Source organism: Thermobia domestica, chromosome 4, assembly GCF_964235325.1.
Source record: "Thermobia domestica chromosome 4, izTheDome1.hap1.1, whole genome shotgun sequence".
In the NCBI taxonomy this organism is placed as follows: Eukaryota; Metazoa; Arthropoda; class Insecta; order Zygentoma; family Lepismatidae; genus Thermobia; species Thermobia domestica.
The window spans coordinates 327,458,122-327,484,054 of record NC_137457.1 but is presented as its reverse complement, the minus strand read 5'-3'; the positions used below and the strand labels follow the sequence as shown (position 1 = coordinate 327,484,054).

The 25,933-nt window shown below is 38.0% G+C and overlaps 1 protein-coding gene across 1 annotated transcript in view; it reads left to right on the top strand.

Annotated features, from left to right (window-relative positions):
- Positions 1-25,933, top strand: part of TppII (Tripeptidyl-peptidase II) — a 92,276-nt gene that overhangs the window by 16,244 nt on the left and 50,099 nt on the right. The window contains exons 5-11 of the mRNA XM_081756820.1: positions 4,951-5,114; positions 6,481-6,585; positions 10,514-10,649; positions 14,582-14,712; positions 16,706-16,939; positions 21,376-21,506; positions 25,704-25,881. Of these exons, the coding sequence (XP_081612946.1) occupies positions 4,951-5,114; positions 6,481-6,585; positions 10,514-10,649; positions 14,582-14,712; positions 16,706-16,939; positions 21,376-21,506; positions 25,704-25,881 (1,079 nt within the window). The remainder of the gene's footprint in view (positions 1-4,950; positions 5,115-6,480; positions 6,586-10,513; positions 10,650-14,581; positions 14,713-16,705; positions 16,940-21,375; positions 21,507-25,703; positions 25,882-25,933) is intronic.

The following is a 25,933-nucleotide window of genomic DNA, read 5'->3' as shown; positions in this document are numbered from 1 at the left end:
GCAACTAAATATACCTACACAATGCAGTTCTTGTCGCAGGGTTCGCTCAGAGAATCGTCGATTGGGTCCGGCATTGTACTCCTGCATCAATTCCTACCGGGTTTGGAACCCTTTAGAGATCACTGATCTCCCCAGACGTCTACGGTAGCGCTCGACATGATGGTTTTCCTGCCACTGTTGCTCCGAGAGGATTGGTTTCTGCCAGACGTCCTCTACTCTACATGGATAGTACTGACCGTGAGTTTGTACGCGCCAACGAACTGCCCCACTTCCTTTGTTCATACCCGAAGACAGTGGCTCCGTTTTACTATTCGATCACATCATCTCTTAGCCCACCCTGAAATGATTCCGCATCAGCATGCACGTCTTACCAGCTGCAGACTGTCACAAATTACATACAATACTTAGAACATTCGCTGTGCGTACAAGCATATTGCTGTCAGACCATTTTCCCCAAGGCCTCTAGAATGCCCACATTCGTAATATTTTGTTCTGGGTGCTTCTTTCTTTCTTTCTTTCTTTCTTTCTTTGTTTCTTTCTTTCTTTGTTTCTTTGTTTGTTTGTTTGTTTGTTTCTTTCTTTCTTTCTTAATACTGAATGACTGAGTAGGTGTCTAGTAAATGAAAAGTTCTGTGGGTGTATTGTTGTAACTTGTGAATACATCAGAAGTTGCAATAGAAACATTACTTTTCATCGATTCCGAAAGGATTTTGTTGTCTTTGTGTTCAGGACAGTAAGGTGGAAACGTGGAGACAGTTTTAGGCCTCAAAATACTAGAATTTGTTCTACTTATTAGGGAGCTTAATTTATCAAAGTCCTTTATATATCTGTCCGTTCATCCGGGAGACAAGAACTGCTCAGTTGATCATTATCTATTTTGGCCAGGATGTGGACAGTCAAAACTTAGGAATCGAGTTTCTTGTTGAAAGTTCTATTGAAACCGCAAGTGGTAGAGGTCAACCATTTCTCAAAACATCTTTTGCTCCGAGGGAAACACTTGTAGCTCATTAACAAGAAGTAGACGATACTATACAAGAACTACAAAATTAGAATGTGAAAAAAAAAAAAGAATAAAAGAAATATAGTTGTTTCCAAAGCTAAACCAAGTTTCCTTATTAGCAGTAAAACTGTCAAATTGTTATTAGCAGCCACGTGCGGTTTCTCAACCAGTTGGATGTTGCCGGTATTACAAAAGCTTAGCCGTTCTCCCTGTCGCCAGCATAAACAATGAAGGCTGGAACTTCTCCGTACTGAGAGTTGCAAACCAATAAGCAGATAAATAAAACAAGAATAACCATTCAAAATAGGAATAAAATACGTACAGGTCATTCAACGAAGTATTTTTCTCTCCTATTAATATAATAATAATAATAATAATAATAATAATAAATGATTATGATTGTGCCGGGTTACTGTGCATTTTCGGTAATGTTCGGAAAATAGAATCTATCCTTGATCGCCTGTTGGACCGATATTGTATTTTACCCATATGAATCGATTTTGCCCGATTGACCTGTGTGAATAGGGTTAGCCTGATAACTCCATTTTTATGAAAACATGCTTAGTCTGTCATGATTGTAAATGGTGTGTTGTTTCACCTTATCGTAACACACATTGTTTTAATTATCATGTACGAGCTCGTAACGAGTCTATCGGGTCAAACGGTACAAACAGGCCAAACGGGTCAAACGGGTTTATCAGGTATAAGGATCGAGTAAACCAAATGCAACGGGTACCGGGCGGGTGCCTGTTTACCCGAAAAGTTCAAGCACTAATTATAGGTTAAAATCATATTTAATTAAAAGCTCTAATTGTTTGCATACTTTTTTTTTTTTTTTTTTTAGTTAGGCGACCAACGAACTTGCGGTTACATAAACATAAATGCTCAAATTTAAATTATTGCATTATATTATTGCAATGAGCATGAACGTGATTTAGTATTAGGAGTTAGCGTGATGCACTAATGTTTTTATATATATATATATATATATATATATATATATATATATATATATATAACATTATTATTATTTCTTGTTTATGCCCTTTATGCAACTTAGAATCAATCTCACATAAAGCACTATATCAGACCTGATTGAATATTATTTTGAAAATTCTTACATAAATAGATAAAATAAACAATTGGAATTGGAACTTACAACTCCAAGAGTTTAAAACTTGTCCTAGTTATTGTTTTCCTCACTTTCTGAGGGCGATTGATCTATCCAGATGACAACATGATCCTTGTCTCCATCTAAAATATTTTGTAAGACACGATAACTTTGTTCAATGTTCTGAGGCTTCTTCTTCTTCTTCTTCTTCTTCTTCTTATTATTATTATTATTATTATTATTATTATTATTATTATTATTATTATTATTATTATTATTATTATTATTATTATTTGACAGGCCATCTGTGTATAATGACAATTTGAAACTTTTTTTTCTTTAAGAAAGGAAATGGTTAAAGAGCTTTCTATTAAGTACCTAGATCCTCGTATGTATTAATGTATGCAGGTTAATATCTGAGTAATAAAGCTATCATTATTAATTTCCTGTGTGAAGTATCCTAATTTGTAGTTTGTCCAGTTTTCATACACGTGATGAATCACATTAGAAAGAAACTGACCAATTATTGACCTGCCTAACTATATCATAAAGTTAGAAATAATGTACTTAGGTACGAGCAGAGCAGACAGACACAATCTTCATTAAGCCTACTGCTATTATTATTATTATTATTATTATTATTATTATTATTATTATTATTATTATTAGCAATAATAATAATAACTAAATTCCTGGCGCAACAGCCCTCAGGACACCTAGACTTAATGGCACTCATTCCTGTGGGGTGATGAGTTGTCAGCAGATCGGCAACCCTCGCCGTTAATGCTGGCTACCTAGACTGCAGTTCGCTACTTTTTTCACGTAGCTTCCCAATTGTCCTCACGACTCTGGGTGGACGCCGCAACGCCAACACCGTCTGGTGAGTACGAATGGTCGCACCTATCTTTCCTCTGACCAGACCCAGGACTGCTTAACTTCATTGATCTCACGGAGAGTGATGTTCCAATGTGACTAGGGCATTGGGAATAAAATAAATGTATATTGAAATAGTGAGGAAATTAGCTAGGAAATATAGATAAGTTCTAAACTGACTCCCTGGAGCTACGGTCCGTGAGGGGCTATGCCTGCCCAATGTCGCAATACAAGCATCAACTACGCACTGAAAATATTCGGGATAGGAAGATCTCGGTTTTTAAACTGTGTTGCTATTCCTTTTTCGCAGTGCTCGAAGTGGAAGATCTAGTAAACAAGCCCCTCATAGTCCCCCCTCTTCTATTTAGAGCATTGCCTTTACATTTATGGAGAAAACATACCGCAAAGGCTTGAATCGGAAATAGAGAAGTTTTGCTCTATTCCATAACATTTACATACTTCCCGACGTAAATTTACGTCAAAGTAATTTGTATTATAAGCTGAACAAAGTAGAATAAAATAGCTTTTATATATTGTCACATGGCGTGGGCTGATTGCAAAGCCTAGCAACCGAAATGTACTTTCTTCAATCACGCTGCAAAAGCTACGCTTGCCAGACAGAACAAACGCTGTACAATGCTACTATGATAACAATAATGGAGTTAGCCATACTGAGGGATGAATACAGTTCTACCTGAGTTGGAGTGGCAACGCCGGAATCTAGTTACAAAGGAGAATTTATGGTAAGAGACAAGTAAACCCTTAGATCTTGACCTCCGAAGAAAAAAATTGGTTATGTTATGTCGCGTACTGTACGTCTTGAATGAACCACCATTAAATACGTGTTTTCTAGTACTGTATATTATGATTATTCCATATGCATTATTTAAAAGTAGCTGTTGTGCCATTGCTTTTCAAAATTTTACAATCAAGTAATACTAGAAATCCTATAAATACACCCACCACACTTATTTTCTGTAAGTTGGCCACTTTTCAGTGGAACCGATGGTGGTCAACATAAACAGGTTTCACTGTAGATGGTGAGAAGCGGTTTGCTGCAAACCAATTAACCGCCCCAAAAAAAAAAAAATGCATTTAATATCCATCCGTAACTCTATACTAAAACCGGTGATAGAAATCCATTCTAACTTTTAGTTTCAATATTAGTTGAGAAAATACCACAACATTAATAAATCTTAAATACAGGGTGTTTCAAAACAACACCGACAACGTTTGGGAGGTGATTCCTGGCGTCAAAATAAGACAAAAAATATAGACCAACCTGGGTGCACAAATGCTTCCTTTCGGAGTTATAGGCTGCTGGAAACATGAAAAAATGAACTCTAAAGTTCCGTAGGTCCAAAACTATGAGACCTACCTTAGTCGGGTTAAGACTTCACTTACGAACTAGTATGTGCCCTATCCAAATATTCAAGTTTGAGAATCCTGAGATACTTCCGCAACAATTTTTACAGAGATAGTTGGTAAGTACTTCAAATTCCCCGTAGCCAAACTCCCTCTATAAAAATTGTTGCAGAAGTACCTACCTCAGGATTCTGAAACATGGTTATTTGGATAGGGCACATATTAGTTCCTAAGTGAAGTCTTAACCCGATTGCGGTAGGTCCTATAGTTTTGGAGCTATGGACCTTTAAAGTTCATTTTTTCATGTTTTCGGCAGCCTATAACTCCCAAAGGTAGCATTTGTGCACCCAGGTTGGTCTATTCTTTTTGTCTTATCTTGGTGTCAGAAATCACCTCTCAAACGTTGTCGGTGTTGTTTTAAAACACCCTATATAATAAAAATTGGTTGTCACGGCGTAGTATTGAATTCGCATAGTCTGGAAGTCGACCGTAGTTTTAAACTGAGACTAAACTTACTTGTTCTAGTATAAATTTCGTTTTTGTTTATTGTGAACATAAAATATGTGATTTAAGCTCTTTTGAATGTGTATATTTTTTATAGGGCTTGTATTGATTCAACAGAAGAAGGCAACTTAGAGGATTGTACACTTCTTGGACCGTTTAGAGAGACCAGACAATTTGCCACCCTCACAAAATCAGATCAGCTTAATTATAGTGTAAATATTCATGACAATGGAAATGTTCTAGAAATAGTCAGCATGTGTTGTAAGTATCACGACTTCAATATTTATTATATACAATACGTCTAAGATAAAGTAGTTTCTTTTGTTCCGTTGAAAAAGAAGTAGAAGAAAGTAGTTTTCTTTCTTTCTTTGATAATGGAAAAGCAGCGCCATATTCTGTTTATACAGGGTGTTACAAAAATGTCACAATATTTTCGAAACAAGATTCCTCACATCAGGCCCGTTTCCAGCCCCCAAATTTAGGGGGGGCCCGGTAAAAGTTAGGGGGGTCCCGACCCAATCATATTATACTTCATCACCATATTATAGTTCATTTGCAAGCCTACCGTGAAATTTTATGGGGGGCCCGGCCCCCCTTGCCCCCCGTGGATACGGGCCTGCCTCACATCAAAATAAGAAAACACGGTCATATGGACCTGTGTTCAAAAGTGGATAGTTTTGGAGTTATAGGGTGCCGAAAACATGAAACAAGTGAATTTTTAGCGTCACTACCATATAACCTATCGTAGTTGGGTAAAGACATCACTGAGGAACTGGTATGTGAACTATCCAAATATCGATGTTTAAGAATGCTCTACTACTTGCATACCAATTGTTAGAGAGGTAGGTGGACAGTGATCAAGTACTCCCACAAGTAGTGAAACTATGGACTTTTAAATTTTATTTTTTCACTTTTTCGGCACCCTAAAACTACGAAACTATACACTTCCGACCACAGGTCCATATGAACTTTTCTTTTCTTATTTTGATGTAAGGAATTTATTCTCAAAATATTGTGAGAAATTTTTGTAACACCCTGTATATATATATATATATATATATATATATATATATATTGATCGATAAATTAAGTTTTCGCACTGAAAATGTCATTGTTTTACATATACGAGAGAAAGAAAGAAAAGGATGTTTTCTTCGGTTTGGTACAAGAGTGAGATAACTTTTTTTTTTTTTTTTAATGATTCTATTAACGATAGGAAAAAGAAAAAAAATGTACTGGCTACTTTGACACACTTGGCGTGAAAACCAGAATAACTTGAAAAATGTTAATATAAGTTATTAAGTATTTTGAATTACCTTTCATTACAATAAAAAAGCTTTTCTTGTATATTTTCACCCGTTTGAAAAAGAAATCTGTGAATGTTGAGAAGTTTTATCAAGTTAAAATTAGAAGCAGAGTGGTAAGCAGAAACCTCTTTTAAAATTAATCCATTCAGATTCTGTGATATTACAAACGCAAGGGTTTTGATAAATTCTACACAACAGAAGAGGCTAGTAGAAGAGAATAATAATACTTTGGTAATTTCTTGTTTAGTTTTCAGTGGAGAACATAACTTTTTTGACAGTTGTATTAAATGGTTTTTAAAAATTCATTTATTACTTTACAGCAAGTCATGGAACCCACGTAGCATCAATAGCAGCTGCATATTTTCCCGATGCCCCCGAGAAAAACGGTATAGCTCCTGGAGCACAAATAATTTCCTTAACAATAGGTAGGTTTCAGAGAAATTTACAATTCTTCTCTTGTAGTAGGATAAGTTACTATAGGCAGTGGTCGAAGTGAAACGGTATGTGGTGGTATGCCATATCACCTCTGGTTTTTCAGTGATTAAAACATACCGTCACTGAAAAGTAGATGCTAAATATCTTTAATAAATCCATTTTTATACACACTAATTGATGAATAGCTTGTACATAAATAGATTTTATTTCTTATGTAGAAATAATTTGTAAGTTGACAACATCGACATTCTTCTTACCTTTTTCCTACCTTTTGTTTTTAAAATGAGGTGTCTTCAAAGAAGTTCATCTAGTTTATATTTTTGATGTGCCATATTCAATTGTTTCTTTGTTATGTATGTTTGTATATGTGGTTTTCTTGCCTTAATGCATATAAACATCGTGATCTGAGAATGAGTGGGTTTAGGACTTGTCTGCTGTAGGAGTGGACCTTAGTGTGCTTGGAATACCCCACAGTGGAGTGGGAGACCGCGAGTTTTCCTGCAGGAAATTATTAATATCCTCATTCCGTTTTTGAGCATTTTCGTGTATAATTCTCTATATTACAACATAAAGGGGATATTTTTTTCAGAAAGTTGGACGCGACCAAAGTCTCTCCATGCCCCTCCCCTTCCTGCGTTACTACAGAGAAGCTCTCCAATGGTTTTCAGTCATTATGTAAGTAGAAATGGAATTTTTTAGGCAACATAACCTCACTGCATTTCAACATTTAGATAACCAGTATGTCAAGTCAAAATCGTAATAAAACATACCGCCTCTGATTTTTTTTCCACTTCGAACACTGACTATAGGGTACTATAGGATACATATTAGAGATTTAAAATAAGAACATACTAAAAAATAAGAGAACACTGTCAATATCTTCATCCAGCTGATAAAAAAAGCTGGAAAAATTTCTGAAAAATTAAATTCTTTGTTTAGAGATATCTCTGCCAAAATTACACAAACCCAATGCCCCCTTGAGACCTATAATATCGGGAAAAGTAATCGGACCTATAGGATCACGAAATGGCTGATCAATCATATTTCAAGTAATATCACTAACTTCAAGAACTCTATAAACAATAGCTTTGAGGTTAAACGAGATATCTGTTCATTCGTGAATGGCAACAGGCTCAAACTTACTTTCATAGACATAGTGGACCTGTTTGGTTAACGACCTCTAAATTTAGCTGTAGCCTGCACCCAAGTTTAGTTAGATGTAAACTAATTTAATGGTTTGGAAATTATCAAATAACCACAGTACTTAACAAATTACTTCCAATTACAGGGCTAATTTACGGTTTGCGTATTGGAAGTTCTTTACCTCCATTACTCAGCATTATCGTCATGAACAATTATGAGTCTCTTATATTAAAAAGGAAACAGTTAAAAATTCGTAAATTACTATAAATATACGGATGACATTTTACTATTTTACAGATAGGTCAAAGACTTGAACTTCGTGCTAGAAGAGGTAAACAGTATACATCAAAAAATAAATTTGTCCAGGGAAATGGAAAAGGGTATTAAAATAAACCTCCTAGACATTACCATGTTTGTAAAAGATAATACATTGCATACTAACATCTACCGCATACCCAAACGCTACCGCGGACTCAAACACTTCAAATGTATGTATTCACTATAAACCAGATCACCCGTACAACTTGAAGGCTAACGTATAGATTATTATTTCTTTTAGGCTTACAGACTTGTATCATTAAAAGAATTGGGTACGGTGGCTCAGTGGTAGAGCGTTTAACTCTGGTGCCTGGGGTTTCTGGTTCGATTCCCGGTCACGTAAGTTTGTGGTGGACAATATTTTAGTCGTAGCTTTTCTCAGGGTTGTCCCGTTTCCTCCACATACTTATTCCACCAATTCTTTTATCATTCACTTGCTTTAACCTTCGTCTCCCTTAGCGTAAAGTGCATAATCGTGAGACGTTAAATCGAAAGTGTTTTTTTTTCTATCATTAAAACATGTTGAACCCAGTAGCATCATTTCGGATTTGGCTTAGGGGGGGGGGGGGCAAGACCCCTTGATATAAGTAAAATTTCGCGTTTTTCACTGACTTATTACTATTCTATTGATAAAATCTATATAGATCTCAAACTCAAGGGGGAAGGCAAATATCCCCCCTGCCCCCCCTCCTAAATGACACCCCTGGTTGAACCTCAACTGAAGCAAATCCAACATTTAGGCTTACTTAATAGATACCGTATTTCCACCAATAGGGCTTGTGGAAATGGAAATCACATACTTTAGAAATATACTTAAAACATAGCATGAGCTTACGAAAGATGCAGATATGAATACCAAATGAATTTCGTTCCCCCTGTAGTACAAGCTTTCTTATAAATTAGCAAAAAGTGGCAACAAGCTAAGGTTTGGATGTAGCACTAAAACCTCCGATGCAGTTAGAGAACCATTTCACTCGCTGTAAGAGTTATTATGTGGATAATCTTAGTGCTTCAGGCACTTAGTAAAATGGGATTCTAATAATAATAATAATAATAATAATAATAATAATAATAATAATAATAATAATAATAATAATAATAATAAAAATACATTGGCATGACTAGAAGAAATGTGGAGACGTGGTTAAAGTAACATATTAGAGACTCGAAAGAGAGACTCCCTCAAAATGGTAAAACTACTCCATGGAACATTTTCGCTAATAGAAAACGCTACGTGCAAGGTGTGATCAAAAGTACGGTAAACATAGTTGCACAGTGTCATCTATCGATGTTGTATCGATTTCAACTAGTAAACCCGGTAGCCTAAATCTTTGGTGCAGCCAGTGTCGAGTTTGAACGAGTTGTGACATGTTAGTTGGCTTCCAGAGGCAGAAGAGTGAGGACGTGTTAAGAGTGTCTGTCGCGCACCAACATTAAGTTTTGTTTCAAGCTGCAAGAAAGTGCCAAAGAAGCTCATGGAATGCCAAAATCAGTGTATGGCAATGAAGCGGTGGCATTAAAGACTGTTTACAAGTGGTTATGAGCGATTCAAAAGCTTAGAGGAGTCGGTTGAAAACGAGCAACGATCGACACGTCCTTCGACGTCAAAAACATATGAAAAGGTGCCAAAAGTGACACAGATGATTGTTCAAACAAGCAAATAATTATTCGAGAGCTTTTCGAAGAACTAACCTATGGGTCCATGAAAACCATTTTAACCGCCGATTAAATAGGCAAATAGCTTCTGTCTTCACCAAGCTGTGCCACGTCTTGCTTCTGATCTGTGAGTTTTTGGCCGTAAAATATTCCTGTCTGTCCACATTCACTGTGCTCTCCAGATGCGACTCCACTATGTGACTTCTGGCTTCCCGCATAAATTAAAACCGTGTTTAATGGAAGACGTTTTTCACACATTCCTGATATTGAGAGGGCCACGACAGAGCAGCTAACCGCCCTTCCAAAATGCTTCCAGTCATGGATTTAACGTTGGGATAAATGCAGTGGTAGCCAAGGGCAGTGTTTTGGAGGTTAAATCAAACTCCGTGTAAGGTTATTACTTTGTTTCTAATAGAATGATTCACACCGTATTTTTGATCATACGTGTGCGTGGGTTTTCTCGGGGTTGTCCCGTTTCCTCCCACTTTCTTCATTCCACCATTTCATTCATTACTCATCATCACCGTCTCCTTTAGCCTAACCGGCATAATCGTGGGACGTAAAACTCAAAAATTTCATTTCATTTCATTTCATTTTTGATCATACCTCGTATTTGTCTTCTAACGCCTAACAGTAATCCACATACTACGTATTAATTACTTATCATTCCCTACTATATACATGAAGAAAACTGTTTAAATTGAATATGTAGAGGGTGTGTATATACTTTTGCCAACGAGTGTACATGAAAATTATCAGTGTTGATGTTTATCCTATGTACTTCTATTGCTTTCGTTGCAGGTGACAATAGATTAGGCTCTATGGAGACCGGGACAGCTCTCGTTCGTGCAATGATACGGGTAATGCAGAAGGATATGGTTAAGATAGATGTTATTAACATGAGCTATGGTGAACATGCCCACTGGTCAAGCTCAGGGTAAGTATGTCTATAGACATTGATATATCTTCTTCACCTTTGGTCTTTTGTTTGAGAGGCCGTGGTAGTTCAGTGGTAGAGCGTTCATTTCTGGTCCGTGGGATCCGTGGTTCGTTTTCAGTTCGCTCCTAGTGGACTTTGTAGTGGACAAGCACAATGTGCGTAAATTTTGTGAGGAATCTCCCGTTTCCTCCTCCTTCCTTCATTCCACTGTTTTATTCATTTTCATAATCATTGGTTCCTTCAGCCTACACGGCCTAACTATGGGACGTAAAACTTAAAAGATTTCATTTTTCATTGGTTTGATCTCCTCCTTGTGAGCTGGTGATGACATTTTGTTATACGTTTTCTTGTGTCATCGGTTGTCTTCAATGTTCTATGATTTTTTATTTGCTTTTATTATGTGTACCCTTTAATATTATGACGTAAACGTAGAACAATAAACTGAGATTCTATTTTATTTCAGATATAAAATTACGAGGGAAAATCGAGAAGTCTTTGCGTCTACTGATTTATTGCTAGATCATTAAAAAACATGATATACGCAATGTTCTACGCATCTCTTCGTGTTTTTCCACATAATCATTACATCTGTTAAATGCACTTGTCCCACAAGTTTCTCGACGCCTGCTGTGACAGAGGCGGCCGCTGATCAGAAAATTAACGACGAATAACCTTCTGCACTTCGGTGTCCTGAACCTCTATCCTGCCATAAACATCTTTAATGGATCAAAACGTTGGTAATCACTGGAAGCAAGGTCTGGACTGTAGGCGGGATGCTCCTTAATCCGGATCAATTTCCCTGTAGATATCTGTGGCTGCTTGACTCTCTTACTCTAGAAAATGAATAACACTTCGCTGCTTATATGGCGTGAATGTCCTGAGCACTTATGTCATTTTGGACAACAAAACAGTGCCGCGTGATGGAAGAAAGCGGAAGTTGCACCGGGCCGTTTAAAGAAAAGTCTACCATATTGCTCTTTTATCTCGATTTGTATTAAAATGTATTACACGCTCGGAAAAAAAGGCACTCTCGATTCTGCCTCGTACATTAACACTGAATGAAAAAGCATATATATATATATATATATATATATATATCATGTTTGTGTTTGTTCCTGTTGTTTATAAATATTTAAAAAACAATCTCCATGAAACCGTGTGTACGGAATGGAATAGGATTAAATGTACGAGCTTCTTCCAACGAACGCGGATAGAGGCTTCGGTTTGACTTCGAGTATTTTGTGTTTTGCATCCTTATGAAGAGCTGGAGTTACCATTAACATGGATTCTGAACCATGACTAGGTCTCAGTTCGTGTAGGCATGCCCAAGGATGAGTTCTAGGGCAATGTGTTCCCAAATTTGAAGGACAATTTTTGATTAAAAATGGTACAATCCAACTGGAGACTGGTAAATTTGATGGGAGAATTGTAATTTGGGTGGTAGAACGCTAATTTTGCGGAGAAGAGTAACTTCGTAAGGATGGGCATATCTAAGTTAGTTGGTGCAGAGATTATCATGCAAGAGTAATCCTCATAGTATAGACCATTCTCCAACACTCTGTCTCTCCTCCAAGAGAGTTGGAAAATTATATCACCAGCCCGGCATTCTTCAGCTGTCACCTTCTTCACGAAATGAAGTTTCCATAAGCGGAAGATTTAATTCTATCTGTACTACATAGTTCGAAAGTCTGCTTTCATGAGCAAACTGCCGTGTAGGTTTCTACGGACTACGTAATTACAAAGGTAACCAAGAAAGTTCTGTCGCTTTCTGTGGAGGTCTGTGTTCAATGCGCCCTCACACAGTGAGTTGAGTGCGAATGGAGATACGGCGAAGGTCAGTTGTTGGTGTGGGTATATCCAACATGCTACGTGGTTGTGGTAGTTCAGTTACACCGTGAGCTTGTGTAAGGACAGAGTGAACATGGGACCTCCACAGAGCGTCATAAGGGCGTGTATGCTGTACAAGTTCAAACTGGAGCCAAACACCTGTGCAGCGGGGCGGAAGATATGCCAGACCTTTGATGAGGATGTCGTGACTACGCACCCGTGGTTTAAGAAGTTTAAGGACGGTGACGAAACACTCTAGGACGCACCACGTACCGGAAGACCAACACATGTACAAAATGAAGATCTTCAGGCAGCAATTGAGGCGAACAGTGGCCAGACATGTGAGAAACTGGAACTACAATTCAATGTGAGTGGAGAAACCCTTCGGCACCTCCATCAACTTGGGAAGCACTACAAGTTGGGTCAATGGGCCCCACATGATTTGACTCCGGGCCTGAAGGTAACGCGAACAGACACCTCTGTTTCTTTGCTGTCTCTTAGGAAGGAGCCATTTCTGGACAGGGTGTTGACATGTGATGAGAGGTGGGTCCTGTACGAAGCTCCACAGTGCCGTCATCACTGGTTAGCATCACACGAACCGGTTCTAAAACAGCCGACAACAGCACTACACGAGAAGAAGGTCCTCTTGTGTGTTCGGTGGACTGTTCGCGGCATCGTGCATCGGGAACTGTTACCAGCTGGTCAGAGCATCAGTGCAACTGTGTACTGTCAGCATTTGAACCGTGTTCAAGAAAAACTCAAAACTCTGAAGCCAGCACTTCTGAATCGCGAATGAGTCCTGTTACAGGACAACGCCAAGCCCCGCGTGGCTAGGATGACCCCGGGACACCATTCTACGCCTTAGATGGGAAACGTTACTGCATCCGCCATACTCCCCGGACATTGCACCGTCCGATTATCACCTGTTCCATGCCTTGGACAATCACCTTCGAGGACGCAAATTCAAATCCCTAGTAGAAGTACAGAAACACTTGATACTTTTTCGCTTCATGGCCCACCAAGTTCTACCGCGATGGAATCCATGACCTTCCAGAACGTTGGCAGAAGATCGTCGATGCTGATGGAGACTATTTTTGATCTTCCAGGGACGTCTTAAGTGACATATCGACGTTCGAAGGTGGTGTGTGAAAAAGCGACAGAACTTTTTTGGTTACCTTTATATATTTCCTGCGCCAATCCCAAATTTTCCTAAACGTGATGTCAATGAAATCTATTTCTTCCGTTCGTTAGTGAGACTGGTCATAAGCTTCGTATGATAGTTCTTGGTTGTCTCCGGCCGGATGAATGCATTTCTACTCTTCACTGTACGCCAGTATCTCTACAGAGTAATCACTGAAAGTCACACCTTGTAGCGTGCCTCAGTCCGCTCTCGCTCGCTTTTGATCGTCTTACTGAAAAGATAACGAAACATGTATGGTACTATGAAATTCATGTTGTACTTCTCTTTACATTCTACACGTTTTTTTAATAAAGAATAACCACGTGTACTTACGATGGAGTACTACATCTTACGCACTACACGTTGCAGACGACGGAGACAGTCACATGATGATGGGGGAACAGCAGCGCCACCGCCTCCTGGGGCGCCTATATAACGGAGAGGATTCCATGAATAGTCATCAGTCTGCGATTGGTCATCCCTCCTTTAGCTTGCTTGGAGCTCTAGGAAAACCCAAAGCCTCTAGCTTGCTTCGGAGTTCTTGGACTTTCAAACCCCCTCTCTGCTTGCTGCAGAGCGGGCTACCCTTGGTTGTTCGATCCTCGGGTCACCTTTCTCTACCTTGTATTAGAGAAATTAACATTATGTGGGTGTGTAATGAATATGTAATCATATTTCATAATGTATGGTACACAGCACAGTTTCATTGAAATTCCTTAAATATTACGAAAGAAAGAATGAGTGAAAAAAATCGCAGCAGTTTTGAATAACTAGTTGCTTTTGACCTACCATGTACCACGATTCACTTGTTCTTATTTGTGTGCACGGCAATGATTTATATATAATATGTATATTAGTTGTGTTATATGTTTCTGCTAAAATAAATGCTTATTATAATTTTTTTTTTTCACTGTCATTGCAGGAGAATAGGTGATCTCATGAATGAAGTGATAAACAAGCACAATGTGACATGGGTATCTTCCGCAGGAAATCATGGACCTGCACTCTCCACTATTGGAACTCCTCCTGATATTAGCACAAGCTCATTGATAGGTAGGTGATTTTTTTTTTTTTCAGTCAAAAATAATCTGTTCCTTCATTAAGATAACCGTTTCAATACGACTACAGTCATGGCTTCGTTGAAAGCACTACTTTTCTTTCTTCTTGTACGCGCCAAAAATGACCTATCACAAACCAAACCAACTACAAATCGTTGAACGAAACTTACACAATCACTGCACGCCGTTTCGAAGCACAATAGTATTAGGGGGCACCTCTACATCGATTTTAATCAACCCGCACAATTATTTCCTCGTGTTGAGAGGAATAATGTAAATATAATGTAACTGACTACAAATATCATTTTTAAGAACTCAAAATGTATGTACTAATATTTTTGCAAGAATGGTCCAGTGTTCGATTCCCGGTGGGAACACTCGGTCGAAAAAGTGTAAAAGCTTTTTTCAGGCCAACCATCCTGATTGACGTTTTCCCGGGCTTTTCTCATTCACACCAAGCAATACTTGCAAAACAAATTTCAGAATGGTACTTATTATATAGGTCCCAAGCTGTTTCCTTCCTTCTCCAATCCTTTCTTCCTTCCCTTTTTTCGGATAGTGCGGCCGCCGAGGGACGTCATCTCACACGTGACAGGTTAACATGGCCATAGATGCCGAAAGCCCAGAAATCTAATTCCTGAATCCTCTTGGAAAGAATTCAATGTAACGAGCATATTCAAAGTCTTACGTTTCTTTTAAAGGTGAGCAGAATAGTACTGTATCTGTGAAGCTAAATTTAAAAGACTTAAAAAAAAATGTATAAATAAATAAAAATAAAAAAAAAAAAAAACATATAATATCATTAAGAAGCACACATTAAATTTTGATCACGGCATTCTAAACATAGAGATGGTGGTTACCAAAATTATACAAAGATCTACATTAAGATGGCTGAAATGACAATACTAAGAATACGGGTGCTGCATCGCTTGCCTGTTGAGGGTGTGTGAAGTGATCGTCTATAATGTCACAAACTCGCCACAAAGAAAGCAAAACAAAAAGAAGTTTGTTGTTAAAAACAGACAAGAAGTTTTTGTGATGGCAGACGATTCTGCCAATTAAAATGAGTTTACACACTGGAGACTATGTGTAAAGAAAACATTAAATTGTAATAAGTGTAAACCAGAACGAAATTGAATAAACCCAATACTTGCGAGACAAATCATGACCCCGAATGCTAACACCAAATATTTGGTAATTAACCATTAAAATAAAGTTTGAAACCGAAGTTAAGGTTAAGATATATAGATCAGAAGCGTCGTGGGAAAACTGGCAGCAATTGGTCTTCCAGCCATATCATTCGCCTAATTTTCCACCTTCTGACATCTCTTTCCAAAGCTCAAAAAGAAGGTGGAAGATATTCATTTTGACATTGTTGATGACGTCATGCATGCCGTAGATGATATTTTAAACGCCTTCCATAAATATTTTATTTTACTTGCTTTAACGCACTTGAACATCGATGGCCAAATTTTTGACTTGTAAGGGGACTGTGCTGAAAAGTAACACCATCCATAAACTCTGCTTCTCCGTTCAGAGGTAGGCTTACAACTGTTGTAACAACCCTCGTACTAGCTTCTTATAATGTTATATTCAACTGCAGAAATCAACCAGTTCTAATTATAACGTTGATCGCTATAAAGTAAAAACAGTAATAGTTATCAAGAAGCAATTTTTTCCAATTAATTAAGCGTCCTAAGTAAATATTCCATCTCCACTGTAATCTCTCCACTAAACCGGAAGTTGTAGAAATTACTATCACTTTCTGCTTGAATTGAGAATATTGATCACCATATACAAGCCAAACTTCTTCACGTGGTGTACACGTGACACTGGTGCTTGTTCTCCGAAGGTGGGCTCAGAAGTCTGAGAATTCAGCAAACTACAAAGAAAACAGTTTATCAGATATGTGTTGTAATAACTAAAATACTAATTCTACATTCCGTACGCAGCGTAATTAATAGAGTATTGTTTGTGATTTTTTCCAGGTGTTGGTGCTTACGTATCTCCTGAAATGATGGTAGCTGAATATTCGCTGCGGGAAAAGCTGCCAGGTATGCCATACACGTGGACGTCCCGAGGTCCTACAATCGATGGAGATTTTGGTGTAACAGTATGTGCTCCCGGTGGAGCGATTACTTCCGTCCCGAATTTCTTGCTACGTAACTGCCAGTTAATGAATGGAACAAGCATGGCGTCACCCCATGTATGTGGAGCGATAGGTACGTAGTTATTTTCTAAATTTTGTTTGTATTATTTTCTTTCTTTATTATGCCATTGGCCTAGAATCGTATTTCCTGAGATACAGTCCCCATGTAAATTGTAAACCCAAAAGTAGGTTTTGCCTTTAACGTAGAAAGAAACAGAATAATTTCAGTACATTATTATTTCGTTTTTCATAAAATTTTGTAAATTATTTATTTGGTTCTGAAGGTATTGTCAGAAGGCGTAAGCGTTTATCCGTTAAGAGTTACGAACAGTTTTATTTATTTTACTAATTTTAGATAGTTAACAAATATTTTCCTCAAATTTTTGTGTAACTCCCGGTTTGTGTTCAAAAATTCGATCAACTTTTAACTCTGTTTTCATTTGATTGTGCTAACTCTACAGCTCCCCTGGTTCCCCTGAAATCCCCGAAGAAAAGCAGGTGCTAGTTCTGGGCAGTAGTTAGCTAATTAACCGCTGGAGAAAACCAGATGGAGTCTAGCCACCGGATTTGGATATGAGGAGGTCGTTAACTGAAATATCACCTGTCCAGAATTTCCCTTAGCCAAAACATCGCTAAGACAGAACCTCTCTAAAACTATTCCTTGAGTGTACAATCTTTAGTATATCTCAGTTTGATTTCTTTTTTTCTTCGGAAACCTCGAGAGACCATTGCACAAAATGTAATTCTGTGGATGCCAGAAAATACTGTTATGCCTCAGAGAATTGTAACCACGTGAGCGACACAGGTGACGTTTACGATCGTCGAATAGTACATACAAGGGCAGCTTGGTAGTGAAGTGTTGCGTACGACGTGTTAGGGTGAATCGGTTCAAATGGAATTTTAGACATTATGGAACGTACAAACAATTAATAAACATAATGCAGATTTCAGAACCACTCCACATTTATTAAGAAACGTTCAGGTACGTAAGCATAAGTAAGAAGTATAAATTGTAGTGATTCTACAGGGTGTCCAATATACAATGCAACCCGGAGTTTGGAATAGTAGAACTTTCAAACCTGAAGTGCTACACGAATAATGGTTATACCAAAATGAAGCCTTGTTCTTGTATATATTTTTAAACTAGGAAGCAACGATTTAAGAGTCTTCATCACGGCGAAATTAAAATACCGCTAATTTTACAGTAATTATGTGATATCTTCAAATAGATAAAAGATAATCGAAATGTGGAACAAGAGCGCCCTAGACAATATTATTTTACATAAGAAACCGTTATCACGACTCATCTGCTTTCGATTTCGAGCCATTTTGAAAATCGGCATTTATTTTCGCGTTTCTAAACAGCTGAAAACGGAAAGCCACTAGGTGACTTGTGATAACGGTACCTCACGCAAAATAATATTGTCTAGGGCGCTCTTGTTCCATATTTCAATTATCTTTTATCTATTTGAAGATATCACATAATTACTGTAAAATTAGCGGTATTTTAATTTCGCCGGGATGAAGACTCTTAAGTACACTAGGAACCACATAGTGTTGCCAGATGTAACCGAAAGTGTAAATCATTTTTTTTTTTTTTTTTTTGCTAAACATGTAAATTGACTCATACGTATGAATGTTCTGTCGTTAATTTTCAGTTTGTTTAGTTGGAGTAGCTTGGAAACTATAGAGCAGGAAAAAGAATTTTAATTTGCACCGATAATTAATCGGATGAGGCGTTTGTAAGGGGGAACTAGGGAAATCGTAGCTTTCATAAATTAACACTCTGAATTGGCAACTTTGCTGATGTTTCAGTGCAAAGGTGTGTTAAGGATCTGTCTACATTATGCAATTCTGTCATTAATTTATGAAAACTACGATTTCCCTAGTTTCCCCTTGCAGAGGCCTCATCCGATTAGTTATCGGTGGAAATGAAAAATTCTTTTTTCTGCTCCATATTTTGCAAGCTACTCCAACTAAGCAAATTGAAAATTAATGGCAGAACATCCATACCTTTGTTGAGTCAGTTTACATGTTTTGCAAAAAATTGATTTATACCTTCGGTTATATCTAGCAACACTGTGTGATTGCTAGTGTACTTCAATCGTTGCTTCCTAGTTTAAAAATATATGCATGAAGAAGGCTTCATTTTGGTATAACCATTATTTGTGTATCACTTCAGGTTCAAAATTTTTACTATCCCAAACTCCGGGTTGCATTGTATATTGGAAACCCTGTACTTCTATTTTTTTGTTAGCGTACGCGCCTTTTGCGTGGGAGACCCGGGTTCGATTCCCGGTGGGAGCTCATGTGGTTCGGATTCCACGTTAATTAGTAGGTTCTGTCTCATGTAGCCTTGCTGCTGAAAGAGACGTTAAACTTAAAATCAACGCAACTCCCATTTTTTTAGTTATTAAAGTTGCTTAAATCTCTGATAGTATTTGGTCTAGGAATTAATTCGTGCGGTTGGTACGCACACATTGAAGCTGTAGTACAAACACAAAATACATAAATACCTTAAGAAAAATATTGTCCATCGCTAGCCACCACTTTCGCCCATCTGTCAGGCAATGTACGGATTCCGTGACGAAAGAAGTCCTCATCCTTGGAAGCGATCCAGTCAGAGACCCATGTTTCGATATCTTCTGAAGAAGTAAACCGCTGTCCAATCAAATCGTTGTTCATGCAATCGAACAAGTAGTAGTCCGAAGGAGCAACGTCTGGTGAATACGGCGGGTGGGGTAAAACTTCCCATCCGACATTTTCTAAATAGGTTTTGACCGGTTTTGCGACATGTGGGCGAGCGTTATCATGTTGAACAATAAGTTTATCATGTCTGTTCTCCCATTCTGGTCGTGTTCTGGCCAGAGCTTGCTTCAAACGCATTAATTGTCGTCGATAACGTTCTCCACTCATAGTTTCACCCGGTTGCAGTAGCTCATATTACACCACACCTTTCATATCCCACCATATGCACAGCATAACCTTTGCACAGTGAATATCTCGTTTTGGTTGTGATGGACCTGGTTCACCTGGTTTCACCCAGGCCTTTTTTCGTTTAGGGTTCTCGTAATGGATCCACTTCTCATCACCCGTAATAATTCGATGCAGAAACCCCTTTCTGCTCTGTCGTTGAAGCAGCAATTCGCAAATGGTTTTTCGTCTTTCAACGTCTCTGTCTTTCAATTCATGTGGAACCCAATGTGACATCTTTTGAATCATTTCCATGGCTTTCAAGCGTTTGGAGACTGTTGTTTGATCAACGCCTAATGCTGCTGCAAGTTGTTCCTGCGTTTGACACGAATCCTGCTCGAGCAATGCTGTCAATTCTTCGTCTTGAAATTTTTTTGGCTGTCCAGCTCGCTCTTGGTCTGCCAAGCCGAAATCACCACTTCTAAACCGTGCAAACCACTTCTGACACGTTCGCTCAGCTAGAGCATGGTCACCATACACTTCCACCAAAATACGATGACTTTCAGTCGCACTTTTCTGCATGTTAAAGTAATGCAGCAGGACACCCCGCAAAAACACTTTATCAGGCACAAATTGCGCCATGTTCACTTAACTACAAACTGGTGTTGTTGACGCTTTAATCCACTGCCCTATACTACGAACGATACGCGATGACAGGAGTTTGCAACACATGTGTGGATACACGGAACTGTGGGACGCTCCGTTCGTTGCGCCATCTCTTGTCCACCCGCACGAATTAATTCCTAGACCAAATAGTTACGCAACGATACGGTAAGGGACACTCCAATCCAGTCAGACATTTTTCACCGGTTGTATTTCATTTGTGGGTCAAGCTATGTCAATTCATCCAGGTAATGAAACCCATAGTCTCAGAATGGATAGAAATTTTTCTGTTTATTCTACTTTATTAGTCACACCATATTTTAAAATCTATCTTTTAGTTATTTTTTTTTAGTTTGGTAAAATATACATTTTTGTTTTTCCCGAGAGATTACGACATTGATTTAGTAAATAAATAATCATAACTTTGTTAATTCTCATCACATCACAATGATTTATTTCACTAAAATGATCACAAAAGATACAGAATAAGGTAAAAATATATTCAGCAATTTGTAGTAGACTCAAACCTAGATATTAAATTTTTTTAAGGAAAAATATAACATTTTAAAATACTGTAAAACCTTAGAGGCACTACAGAAACCAAAGTATTTTTTTTAAATGTATTTATAACCCTAAAGGCATAAGCTAGTTTGTTCTGAAAGAAAAAAACTGTGGGTTTTAAACTGCCAATATTTTTAAACCATTAACCCTTAGAGTACGACCAGATAGATATTTCAAGGAAATCATAGACCTTCACGTTGGTAGCCCTAGCGTCGATCCTAATTTTTCATATAGCAACTATCTTGACAGTGATTGCAGAAGCTTTACATTGCTGATAAGTTTTCATATATGTTCTGTGTTACAGGATTTGCATGGTCAATCTTCCTGCATTGCATTTTTGAATAGATTGTAATTTCTGTTCTTTGTTTTCAGCCGTTCTTTTGTCTGGAATGAAGGCTCAGAATCTTCCCTATTCACCTTACAGTGTAAAAAGAGCAATAGAGAACACGGCTATGCATTTGGATGCTGTAGACAAATTTGCTCAGGGACATGGATTGCTACAGGTTTGTACTGTTCATAAGGTTTCAGAGATTCTGTAGAAGAATTATAATAGTTTTTTTTCTTTCTTTCTTTTTTTTATTTTTTTGTTATTCAGCTCCTCTTCTTTCTGGCTTTTATTGTTGTGTTTGAAAATCAAAGTAACCAGTCCTTACATTGGCAGGGAATCAAACCTCTTTCCTGCTTATTGGACAGATGTTCGTTACTTATTTTTCAAGCTTCTTCACTATTCCTCATACATAAAAACGAAACCACTTAGCGTAGTGGCCCGATTTGTAGGCTTGAGCCGCTCCACGCCATCTGGTAGCGATTGGTGGAACTACGTACAGCCTAACGTCGAGCGCGTGGTCAGCGCCGCGTTGCCATCACGTGACTCAGTTTGCCTCACGACGTTGGGTGGAAGCCGAAAATTGGGGAAGCACCGGCCGGGAATCGAACCCGGAACCACGTGGACATGAATCCAACGTTCTAACCATTAGATTACAGTGTCCCCATATTCCTTATACATAGTTACAAAAGAAATTACAAGCAAGATGTATTAAGAATGAAAAACTCTACTCGTATGCTTTCACAAGCAGTGAGCTGTAACATGTTAAGAAGTGTCACACACACAATATTGTAATTACTCTAGTCATCAGGGATGGACAAAACCGGTTTCTAGGAAAACCGGAAAACCAACTTTTCATTTTCTCCAAGATCGTTTTGGTTTATCACCAAAGCCGGTTTGATAGAAAACCAACCGGTTTTTCTTTGAAAATTTTGAAAAATCTGTTTCATTTTTTTTTTTCGAACAACCTAAAAAACCTATCACTTATACTTACCTTATCGCTTAAAAAAAGCCTTACTTTTATGTAGACATCAACACTGAGTACAGTATTTGCTTTGGTCTAACAATTACCAGCCTCGTCAATTTCTAGCACACATACTGTACTGTACTGTAAATGTAAATTGATGCTGTGTCAGCTATATTCGTATACAAATATGTAGTACTGTATATCAGTAAACCTTTAATGTGGATTAACCGAATTTTGATTCAAACGAAACAGCATCGGCTCCATGAAGTTCCGTTAAACGGGAATTTAGTGCATATCGGGTGGGTGAAATTACAAAACCACTGACAGTGTAAGGGCTGTATATGTGCATCATCCTGCCCCGACAAGAAAGTTGCCTTCAACCTTACATGACATGAAATAGAGCATTTTTAGTATGCATCAAGGTGTTTCTACAGCACCACACAGTTGTTCGTTTGGGTTGTAGCAATGCACAGATACTTACCCATTGATAATTCTTCACACAAATTGGTTCGGTTTTAATATTTTAACACTTCATGTTGGCCGTGATTAGAGGCCAGATGACATCGGAGTAATGATCTAAAAATGTCTTATTCATGAAAGTGTAGAGAGAGTCCTCTGTCATCTCTGCCGAAGCTTGTAATACCAGTAAAAAAGAAACCTAACGTACGCGCCTTTGGTCCGCATGTTCCTGATGGGAGAAGCTTGAATTTGAACGGATTGCGGTGCTATGACTACAGGTGCACGTGTTATATAGCCTTGCTGCTGCAAAGGACGGTAAACCCAACAAAGCAACGAAAGACACGTGCGCTAGAGACTAGACCAATGGGGAGCACTCAGAATCCTGTTGTATCCATAAACTTACATTGCACTATATAGTGTTCATGGGTTTTCTCGAGTGCTTCTGTTTTAGGGTTGTGGCTACACTTTCGTCCTCTGTGCGAGCGATCCCGGGTTCGATTCCTGGTGGGGGCATTCAGTCGAAAATGTGTAGAAAGCTTTTTCAGGCCAGCCATCCGGAATAAGGTTTTCTTCATTCACACCAGGCAAATACCGGGTAGTACCTAATATATGGGTCCCAGGCCGCTTCCTTCCTTCCCTTTCCCCGAATAGTGTGCTCGCCGAGGGACGTTATCCATGATACGTAACGGGGTAAATGGCCATCGATTCCGAAAGCCCAGAAATCTAAATTCTCAATTCTAAATCTGTTTTAGGGTTTCACTACGTTACGGGTACATGACTTTCCACCTACCTCTGTATTATTATTAAACTTTTTAATAGATTGGTAATTACTGGGGACAGGGTTGGCTGGTTTAAACCTCAAAAAAACCAACTGGTTTAAACCAAAAAACGAAAAATGTTCGTAAGAGTGTAACTATTCGTAAAATCTTGATGAAAACATATTTATTGGTTATCACGTTTCACTCTCATATATTATTCGTACTATATTCAGACTTAAATTTCCCATTCTTTACTCAAAGAGATTATATTACAAAAGCAACTTTTTAAATGTAACTGTATGGATGTTTCTTTTGTGCTTTTTTTAGTTTATTATTATTGTTATGCAACCAAAGGAAAATTCTAAACATGGTTTCGTTTTAATAATGTTTACTATTGATAAAATACATCGAAATGCCGTACTTTTTTGGGGAGAGGGGTCATAGAATCCCCACTGGAGGCAATTATTGGGATAACAAGAATCTTGTAACTATTTTTGTATAAATGGGTCAGAGTCAAAGTGGGCTCAAATAATTCTTATCTTTATTCATTTTTCTTACTGATATGCAAAGTAAGCCGTTATATTTCTTTAACTTGGACTAATAAAAGTCGTAGTGAACTGACTTGGACTAAATTAGTTCTTCTGTACTCTGTAGTATTTTGAAATTGTCCATATGTAATTCTGTATAATGGTTCCACTTGTGCAATTGTTTATCTTTTTGTTCTTCTGTCCTAATGTCTCTTGATGATTATATTAACAAATATGTAAAGATTAGTCAACGTATTTTTATCAGGAGTCCTTCGTGAGTGAGTCGGCAGACGTATCGCATTTGTGGCCAGTTAGTCCCGGTTTCGAGTTCAAATCTAGGACAATTTCTCTTGGATGTAAGCCGAGAAGCGTTTTGGATTCCGCTTTAAGCTTATGTGACCCCTTCCAGCATAACCCGGTTGTTGCATACTAACACCAAGGCGAAACAAGCTTATTTCTGTCCATATGTGATATAAATACATAGAGCAAATTATTTAAACCAAAAAGCCTGGTTTAAACCAAAAAAACCGGGTTTAAACAAAAAAACTGGTTTTTTGGGTTTTTCAATAAAAACCATGGTTTTTTTCAACCCTGACTGGGGAGGAAGTAGGAGAAATTTTTCTGTAATATTTTCCTGGAATGTATATTAATTCATTCCTTCTGTTTGTCATTTTCTTATTAACGTAATTTAGTTATTTTAATTTTTTTTTAACTTTTTTTTTATGTACTCCTCTGTAATTTTAATTCATCCAAAGCTGTAAACACTCACGAGTTGATGTGGGCCTGAATGTGAGGGAGAACGTTACTTATGAACAGACCTTTCTTTAAAAAGAAATCTATGTTGGGTAATCAGCGCTTTTTATCTGAATAAATGGGGGCGCGGTAGCTCAGTGGTAGAGCGTTCACCTCCGGTGTTTGGGGTCCCTGGTTCGATCCAGCTCGCGCCGTGTGGACTTATTGTGGTGGACAAACCGTGCTCGGGTTTTCTCGGGGTTCTCCCGTTTCCTCCCACTTTCTTCGTTCCACCATTTCATTCATTTCTCATCATCACCGTCTCCTTTAGCCTAACCGGCATAACCGTAGGACGTAAAACTTAAAGATTTCATTTCATTTTCTTTATCTGAATAAATCTCGCTATATAAAAGAAGTTCTGAGTGACTGATGAACGCCCAGACCAAACGCTTCAGCTAGAAACTCAAAATTTTGACAATGCATAGGATTTGTGTACCACTAAGGAAGGATTTTTGGAAATTTCCCCGGTAGGAGGGAAATGAGGGATGGCAATTATCATACTAAAATATCCATATGTCCGAATCTCTGAAGACTAGAGACATGAAATGTGGTATATTTGTTTGTGTATGTATGTGAAAAAACTGTATGGACCAAATCAACACCTCCAGCTGGTGCAGATTCTTAGATGGTACTTTGAAACATGTGCAGCAATGGGAGATATATATATTGAGAGATTTGGCGGCTGTGTTGAAAAGTAAATTTAATATGAGATTTCAGTTGGTTTATATTCTTTGTGTTACGTATTACACTTTGGTGTAAATAAATTATTATGCATTTAATTTGTTGATCCGCCTCGTAATTATCTTGCAATTATTACGAAATGTTAAAAAAAAAAAAGTTACATTTATGGAATTTGTGTTTTGAATTTCCAGGTGGAGAAAGCATACGAGCACCTAGTAAATTATTCTAGTCAGATAGAACGAGACGTAAGATTCCATGTGACATGTGGTGGTAATAATAAAGGAATTCATTTACGCAGCGGCCTGCAGGACAGGCCAAAAGAAGTTACCGTAACTGTTGAACCCTTTTTCTTGGATGCGGATGAGACTGGTAAGTGGAAGGCCATTTCGTACAGTTTTCTTTTCCAGGGTGCCTGTTGAAA